Source organism: Fundulus heteroclitus, chromosome 10, assembly GCF_011125445.2.
Source record: "Fundulus heteroclitus isolate FHET01 chromosome 10, MU-UCD_Fhet_4.1, whole genome shotgun sequence".
NCBI lineage: Eukaryota > Metazoa > Chordata > Actinopteri > Cyprinodontiformes > Fundulidae > Fundulus > Fundulus heteroclitus.
The window spans coordinates 17,346,427-17,355,849 of record NC_046370.1 but is presented as its reverse complement, the minus strand read 5'-3'; the positions used below and the strand labels follow the sequence as shown (position 1 = coordinate 17,355,849).

The 9,423-nt window shown below is 38.0% G+C and overlaps 1 protein-coding gene across 1 annotated transcript in view; it reads right to left on the bottom strand.

Annotated features, from left to right (window-relative positions):
- Window positions 1-316: 316 nt before the first annotated feature.
- The window catches only part of dusp3a (dual specificity phosphatase 3a), a 28,177-nt gene continuing 19,070 nt past the window's right edge, over window positions 317-9,423 (bottom strand). Inside the window, exon 3 of the mRNA XM_036142155.1 lies at window positions 317-8,592. Within this exon, the coding sequence (XP_035998048.1) occupies window positions 8,363-8,592 (230 nt within the window). The 3' untranslated portion in view covers window positions 317-8,362. The remainder of the gene's footprint in view (window positions 8,593-9,423) is intronic.

Below are 9,423 nucleotides of genomic sequence, written 5' to 3'. Positions count from 1 at the left end.
GAACACAAATGCCTGCTGCACAAAACATTTTCTTCATATTCATCCAAATGTGGGAAATGCATAAAGCAAATTCTGTGGTTTTAAGTCTGTGTAGAAATAGAAAAAGCAGGTTTATTTTTTTTCTAGGATCATTCTCTAATCTGACAAGAGTCACAACAAAAATAAAGTAATAAAAGAGCCTATTTAGAAATATCCTTCCCTTTAAAAGCTTCCATATGTTTACATTTCCTTATTGTTTTTAGAGAAAGCTACAATATAAAATTATTGGGTGAAAAGTTCATTTAGAAAAAAGAAAAACACACATCCAACTCTAAGATGGTATTACCTCATTCATTTATTTGTTTTAAAACATAAGAAAGAATGGACTCCAAGGTAACAAAAACAACACTGCGATTCAGAATCAAGTGCACTTCAACAACATCTAACATTTTTAAGGGCTCGGCCCCTTCCAGCTGCTTGAAGTGAAATACACAAACTGATAAACCGGTCCCGAATCAGTCATTACTGTAAGGCTTTGGGTGGTGATGCTTCTGTTGAGACGTCAGCAATGACAAAGACCCATTTACAGACAATCCAACATCACAACAAAGACCTTTTGCAGAATCTTTACATGAACAGAAACGTAACGAGACAAGACGTGGACCGCGTAATGGACTCCGGAGGAGTCAGGCAGTGGGCTCATTTGTGCTAAAACGTCTGCTTTAAGCCACTTATCAGAACGAAGGCGAGAAAATGGCGACAGATGGAGTGTCACCTGGGCCAAGCGGTATTTGAAAGTAATTTCCGGCATATGTTTGAAAGTCCTCAGGAGCACCAGAGGGTACAGATTACTACATCGTGGACAATTTAGAAGAGCTAAACCAGACGAGTTTCCGTGCTGTGAGATATCAATTGACTCTCATTTCAGGTTTTTCGGGTCTACAGATGGCTGACTTGCACCGCATGGGACTGCAAAATTGAGAGAAAATCGCAGGAAATTACTTAAAAGTCGATTTACGTACTTTTCTGTGATAATAAACACAACTACCTGGCTGCACTTGATTGATTTAACTAGCCTCTTCTACAACAGCAATGAGTTACAATTACAGTCTGGCCCAGCTCTGACTACCATTATTCATGTAGGTGACTCATCCAAAAGCAACACCGATAATGACAAGGGGTATTTAACAGAAAGGTCGGAGAAGTAAGTCACAAGAATAGTTTGCACAAAATAAATAAATAAATAAATAAAAGGGGGAAAAAACGAACAGCACAAAAAAAAATGTACCCCCCGAAAAACTTAAAGCCAAACGTCAATAAATTCACATATTTTTCTACAGCATTTTTAACTTATTACATTCAAACACTGTCCAATCTTTACACTGTACCAGGCCTGCTATAAAGTTGAAATGCAGCAATTCACGATTGCTTTGCGTTACATACATAATGGCATCTCACCTTCTTTGTAATACATAGTGGGATCCATAAAATAGTGCTGGTATCAGGTAAACAAATGGTCAGTGTGTAGTATGTTAAAAGTAAGGAGAAAAAGAGGCAAACATATGTTAAAAAAAATGCCCCAGAAATTACTACAATGTGTACAAAGAAATGGGTGGGCTGAACAGCAGGCGGCAGTGTTTTTCTTACTCATTACCCTTTTACGCATTAGAGCCAGCAGTGGGGATGTGGGTTTATGTTTGATCACACCTTGGCTTCCAGGTTCCAGTTTGTGCAAAAGAAAAAGGGGTTTGAAAACTTTCAGTATTGTTGTTATAACATTTGAAAGTCCTTTTACTGAGACGGGGGGGGGGGGGGGGGTGGGGGGGGTGTGGGACTTTGGATGCCCAAACGTGGAAAGGTTTTATTTCCATAACCAACAAGAAAAAGTTGGCTGGAAATTTGTCAGGTAAATAAAAATGGCAGATACGGCGTGGAGCCCCGCCTGTCGCTAACCAAACAGCTGCGGCAAGCCTTGTGTCTACTGGTGAAATAAACAGAGAATGGAAAATGAGAATTAATGTTTGGTGGAAGATTATCAAAATGATTGCAAAACGATGCTAAAAATGATTATGCCACCGAAATCTGATGCTAGCCCATGTCTAGTCACAGAGGAGCTTTTTCAGTTTACTGGTGTGGTAGAACATATCCACCTGAATGAAGAACAGTATTAAAAAGCACTCACAAACATTTAGATGAGTGAAAATAGAAACCATATGAATGGAAAAGGAGTCAGTTTTGAACTTGCAAATGATTTTGGGTCACTTGGCGTTTGGGATTATGTAGTTGTGGGAGCCGTAGGCCCTCTATCAATGTATGGTGTGAAACGTATGACTGAGTCATGGGAAATAACCCATGCAGAGAGAAATATTACTTTAAAATTAAACTCTAGGCTGTTTAGAAGCAAGTATTTGTGGAAGGGGGAATCAAACGAGCAGCTTTAAAGATCAACTCAGACATTTTCACACGACCACAAATGACACAGGTCAGAGTTGAGTGGAACAACTTGTATGTAAGGACTGAGAGGCCTTAAAACTGCTCTCCTGTTCTCATTTGACAGAGTGTGAACTCAGGTTTAACTCCCTGTGAGAATATTACCTTATCTGGCTTTTCTTCATGGCCAATATTGTGTCAGAGTTCATAGCAGTTCTGGACATGTCAGTGAATGTTTGGAAATCTTAATATTGGCTTTTATGACATAAGAGGCCTTTAAAATTACGCTCTTTCTGTATTTATGGGCATTAAGGGGGGCTGTACATAAAGCCTTGTAAATGTATTCCCACCTCTTAAACTTTGCTCACATTTTGTCATGTTACAGAGCCAGACTTTGGTGCGTTTTATTGGGATTTTACATGATACACTAACACAAAGCAGTATACAATGCTAAAAAGAAAGGAAAATATTACATGGTTTTCATTCCTATTTATTTTTTACAAATAAAATTCTGAAAACTGCATTCACATACAGCCTCCTTTAGTCTGATACTCTGAAATCGATTCACCTGATTAGTAAATAATTGTAATAATCACAGTCCACTTGTGTGTAATTTATTCCCAGTAGGAATCCAACTATTATGCAAATGCCTCCATGGTTTGCGAGATAACGGCCAAGTCCAAGACCAGACCAACACAAAATGAAGAATCTGTGTCCAGAATTGAAAATCGATGTTCAAAGATGCTCCCCATCAATTTTACTGAGCTTGAGCTGTTTTTCAAAGAAAAATAGGGAAATATAGTGCCCCATTTTTCTAGATGTGCAAAGCCAGAGGAGACATCCATAAATAGCAGGTATAACAGCAACAAAAGGCTGTTACACCCGAGTCAACAAAAAGCTGACTCGGGAGCGGGGGGGGGGGGGGGGGGGGGGTTGGGGCTGAGTGCAAATCCCCACCACACTTTTTCTATTAAATCATTTTATAAAATCCTTCCACTCAAAGTTTCTTTTGTGTTTTACATAAAATCCCAATAAACTGTATTAAAGTCTGTGGCTGTAACATGACAGAATGTGAAAAAATACAAGCTCTATAAAATGTTTTTTTTCACACTTCTTAGATCAGAGATGCATTCATAAGATGGTGTAATTATAGAATTAGATTTCAAGGAGACAAAGACATGTCGTAGCTAAAGTTTTTGAACACAGAAGTCAGAGAGGTCAAATATATTCATGTCCAAGTAATCAAATTGGCTCAATTTTGAATTACCTTTGGTTGTTAAAGCAAATAACAGAACCGATGTGTTCCTAAAGCATGTTAGGATAAATAAAAGTAAAAATGATATGTTGATCAAGTTTATGAATAGTCTGATTTTATTTCCTGTGGACCCAAAGCTTGCAAAGTGAAATAAAAGTCATTTACAAAGAAAACAGGCGGCTAGTTGATTACACCATCTGTTTCTGTGTCACTAGGGGGCGACAGTGATATGAAAATATCTGCATGGCTGAACAGATGCTGTTTGTTTATTTTAGGTAAAGGTCAAGTTATGTAAAACATCGCATAATTCAAGTTTTAATATGATGCAGCACGAGACTTTGTTGTCAGATTTAGGACTGATGTGTAACTGAAAAAGCTGCTCTGTGTAAAATCTCCCAGTGATCGTTTTGACTTTTAAAGTGAGGAGGTGTGGAGTAGTTAAAACATGCCTGCCCTGCAGTGAGTAAACCCTCCCAGTAAATTGTCATGTTTTTTGTGAAACTTTCAAACTTGTAATCCACAGAGCCTGTGAGAGACATCAGTGTGGTGAAATGGAACATGAGTCTGCTACCTTTTGTTTAAAGAATGAAGCATTCTGCGGATACCCATCCAGGAAAGGCTTGACATCCAGGGGGATCAAAAGTAAATAAATAAATAAATAAATAAAAATCACCTTTAGAAGGGGTACAGCTGTTAGTGCATTCATGGATATAATGGTACTGATAATCAGTATGTATGTGGCTGTAGTTCATGAAGGAACTGCATGGGGACTCAAATTAAAACTAAGTATTAGAGATGCACCGATCAGGCCTTTCCTGCCCGATACCGATATTATTTTAAAGATCAGAACTTAAAGACGGAAAAGTTGTGTTTCAGGTTCTTTGATGGAGGTAGTTTAGAATCCAACACAAAAACTAAGAAATAGTAGTTAAAGTATTTATAAAGTAATTATAGTAGTGCGAATGCTTTGTTTGGCATCTAAGCCACACCCGGTTTAAAAACCCTGAGTAATATTTAAAATCTGGATCTGAGAGGGTCTAGAGGCCAAAGAAGCAGTAAAAGGACAGAATTTTAACTTCTGAATGAGTGCATAATTATCTGTCGGTTCTGTCAGTACATCAAAGACTATTCAGTTAAGACTAAAACTTCAGTTTTGTTTTTGCAAGTCAAATATAAAAAAGGCATCATCTGTCTTTTGGAAGGTAGTATTAAAAGTCAAACATTTTTCCATCCCAAGCTTTCTTTGTTCCATGCTTATTTAAATTAGAAAATCAGATTCCCTAATTTTCCAGACTGCATAGGAACCCTGGCATGGCGTTGGTTGATGCATTTACAGACCGAAGATATTTAGAGTTTTTAAGTATAATGCATTTAATGAACAGAACAAGAAGAAAATAATTATTTTGCAATGGTTGACCAGCGGATCATCGATCACAGAAAAGCAAAGAAAAATTGGCCAATACCGAACTTTTTGGCCGATTGGTGCATCTCTAAACCAAATGATGTGTGTTCTGGTTGAAAAAAAAACGGCTAAAAGATCACAATTGTACAGCACTTGACATGCACATCATATCTGAATAATAATGTACATGTTGTTTTGTTGTTTAAACAGTAACAATGGCGGTAGGACCCTTACACAAATATAACATGATATTTAAAAGGACATAATGACGATACCTACGCATTATAGACACATTGCTTATACATTCATATATGTCAACACTTAAATATGTATATACAGTATACATATACATATATATTCAGATGTATACAGATATATTGAGAGAGGAATTAACAGTGGCATTAATGAGGTGAAAAAGTCGTTTTAATATTCGACCCACCAGATTCTGAATTTTATATAATCTGGATTGTTGGACATAGACTTTGAGACTGAAGCCAGTTCTTTCTCTTCGTATTTCGCTTTCATCTCCTGTGTACGTCATCCTTCCCGGGACAAATACGTGTATACTTCTGTCCTCTAATGCTGTAAATGCAATGTCTCTAGCAACGAACTATAGAACTGAGGTGGTTACATAACAAGTACTGCTGGGTTAGTCATTCTAAATACGATTACATTCTATATATCTGATAGGGTATTGACATATATTGCAATGCTTTAGTGCACACAAACAAAAAAAGGTTCATGTGTGTGCATGAGTTTCTGTTTGGCACACATCTAGGGGTGTGGGTATGTAGTGACAAACGGTGTTGATGAAACAGTGGCATCTGATACTGGTTGCAGGGCTGTGTCAGGGAACTGGCAGTGGATTTACTCTCTGGTGTGATGATGGAAACGCTCTCGATTGAAGGCCAATCGCATCCTTTCCAGCTGACACGTTTGACACTGAAAGGCCACTAGATTGAAATTGGCTTCTTGAAACTGCAACATTGAACGTGGCACTGGGAAAGATAAAGCTCATAAAGTTTTATTCTATTGACACACCTAGAGCCACGATTTGCTGAGATTTGGGATTTTATCCGCATTCATCAGGAATTTTGATGTTGTCTGTTCAGGCAGAGCAAACACTGTTAAAACTTTGGTGAACAAAACTGTCTCAGTCTCTTTCAGACACACACCATTATTATTGACATCTAAATTGATTAGGGCAGTGTGCGCAACACTGGAATAGTCTGTTTTCTTTTAAAGTAATTGAAACTGAGCTTGTGATACTAAAAATGTGGAGAAATATTTTTTTGAAGGCAACTTCTACTACTAAGCACAACTTAGAGGGATAAACCATCATCTTAATGAATTCAACTTCAAGAATGTCCTTTTGACAGATGAGACCAAAGAAGAGCTATTTAAACCAAAGTATATCAGTAAAAAGACATCTAGCCAAATGTAAAGCACGGTGGTGGTAGTATGATAGTTTGGGCTTGTTTTGCAGCCACAGGACCAATGTACATTGCAGTCATTTAGTTGACCATGAACTCCTCTGTATAGCAAGGTTTTCTAGAGCCACATGTGAGGCCATCTGTTTGCCATATGGACCAAACGTATTTAATTAGCTGCTGCTTTATAGAAATGTTTCTCCTCTGTAGCCCCACTTACTTGTGGGGTGCACCAAGGGTGCATTTTTGGTTCTCTCCTATTAGTCCTGTATTTGTTGCCTCTAGGGTGTGCTTTAAGAAAACATTTGAATCTCTCTTGCAAAATAAATGTTTGACTGCAAACAACTGGTTTGAATAATAATAATAAAACCTGAATAAGGTTAAACTGATTTGTTAATTTTAATACACCCTTCAGTTGAGTAGATGCTATTAATCCATTGGTGTTACTATGAAATTGTATGATGTTGTACAATATTAATATTTAAGAAAAATAGGTCCTTTTTGTTATGTAATGAAACCTCTAGATTGATACCAAGCGCTCATCCTGTTGAACATTTATGATCTGTGATCTTTATAAACATTTCCATCTCTTATTTTGCCTCTGTGGGCACCACAAGCCAGCTTCTTCCAGGTCCAAGTTCCTTAACGGAGAGGAAAAAAACTCCACAACCTGATTGAGAAACATAAGATGCAAAAGAAAACAACTGTACAATAAACATTGAGCTTTTCAGTTGCTATAAAAAGTGATTATTGGTGGATAGAATTATGCCCTAGTGATGACAGGTCATTCTATCATGATTTCTGATTTATTAGAGGGATTTTATACAGGACTCCAAAAGTAAACTTTCTAGTTCTGCAAAGAGTTTGAGATGACTTTATCTACCTTTGCAATCTAAATGCTTTGCACATAAAAGGTAGGATGTGATGTTGTATATCTGAAAAGTTATTCCGCTGGAGGATATGGTTTTTGTCAAACACAAGCTCTTTTTAAATGAAATTTAAATAGTCATTTCCATTTTACCTTTTTAACATGAAAACCAACTAGGTATACAAGCCAACCAAAGGGAGCATCTGTCACATTTGCACGTAAACAGAGCTGCAACACGAGCTCCCCCTCATTATTTTTAATAAGCTCAACCCTTATTGGTTCCTGTTGTCTCAACAATTTTATTGCCAATGTTGTCAAACTAGAAGCCAAAAGTGAAACGCTACAGCCAGAGCTTGGATGCATTCGAGAGTGAGAGGGTGTATTCATTTAGTTGTTTGTGCATTAAACATCTGCCACAAAGCAGTTGCAGGAAGATAAAGACTTGAGTATTTTAAGGATTAAGCCTCGGTTTCTGTTTTCAGTTTTAGTTTCATTGGAATGTTTGGGATTTTCCTTCATCCACTCCTTCTCCATGAACACACATTTCTAATAATTAGGGTTATCTTTTTTTATTATTATTATTATTTATCCCTGTTCGTGGAGACATCACTGACATTCCGGCAGTGGAAAACTATGGAATGATTGTGCTTTGATGTTCTGTTTGATACAAATTTGTAAGCATATTTTAAAAATCAGGACAAGTTTTTTTTTTTTTGTCTCATTAACTTTTGGGAATTAAAGAAATGCTTCAGGAAGGTGAGCTTGTAATTACACAAACTAAGAGCTAAAATATGCAGGAAAATCTACCCAGAGGTGAACTGTGTGGGCTAATAAAAAGGAAGATGGGATAATTAAAAGGTTTGTGCACACATGGAGGATAAGTATTTACACAGATAAATGCATGTTTGTACCCCTGATATGTTAGATGGGTGCTGGTTTGGTCAGGGTGGGTTGGGCCTGACAGGACGAGACGGGTCCTTCAGACAGCTCTCCCGTTTTCATTTGGTCTTTGATTTGCCCACCTCTCCGTTCAGCTTGCCCTCCTTCGCCAGCTTCTCGTTGAGTTGGCACAGCTGGTGAAGGAAGCCGTCGTTGGGGCCGATCTCTCTCTTGTGCCTCACGGTGGCCAGAGCCAGCCGGGCGTCCATTTTGTGGCGCATCATAAGGTAAGCAACAACCATGGTCGGGGAGCGGCTGTAGCCTTCTCTGCAGTGCACGTACACTTTCCCTGCAGGACCAACATCAAAACTGTGAGATGCGTTCGTGTGAAGCAGGTGTCGCAGAGAAAATATATATATTTTAAATTATTATTCACAGTTAGCATTTCAACTCACGAAAACAGTCAGTAGCAATGTTTACACGGACAAAAGTAATCGGGATAAAGGGCCAATCGGAATAAAAAAGTGTCGTGTAAACAAGTCAATCGGAATATGATGACCAGATGAAGCTCAATCGGAATAAAATTGTATTTCCGAATGAGAGGGGTGGTTTATGCCGATTGATAATCCAATCAACACGCATATGAATGCTTATCACGCTCCAGTTATTCTGAATGTGGCAAACTGACCCGAGTGTGCATGTGTGCGCGACGTAAATGTGACGCATTTCCGCGGTGGTTAGTGGTGGAAATACGTCGGGAAGCAAAACTGTCGGGGGTCCGAATACAACCTTTCTGTTAAAAAAAAAATAAAAGAGCTCAAAAATGTTGCTTACTGAGTAACGTTTCCACCCTATTTAGAATCTGGTGCAAGTCCAGCCTGGGCAGCCGGAAGACAAACAAACTCGTATAATTCTGCTTTGTTTGCTATTTCTTGTTGTTTAGTAAAGCTGAAAGTTCTTCCTCTTCTGTGTTGTTTTTTTGATAACTGCGAAAGTCAGCGTGGTTCTATTTTGAATAAAGCAAGGTGCATATACATGCACATTATGGTCGGATTAATTGATTGTGTGTGCATATAAACGGTACATTCTGATTATTTAATCCAAATACATTTTAATCCGATCGTGAATTTTTGTGCATGTAAACATAGATAATGTTTTTTTCTGTATGTAAACACTAAAT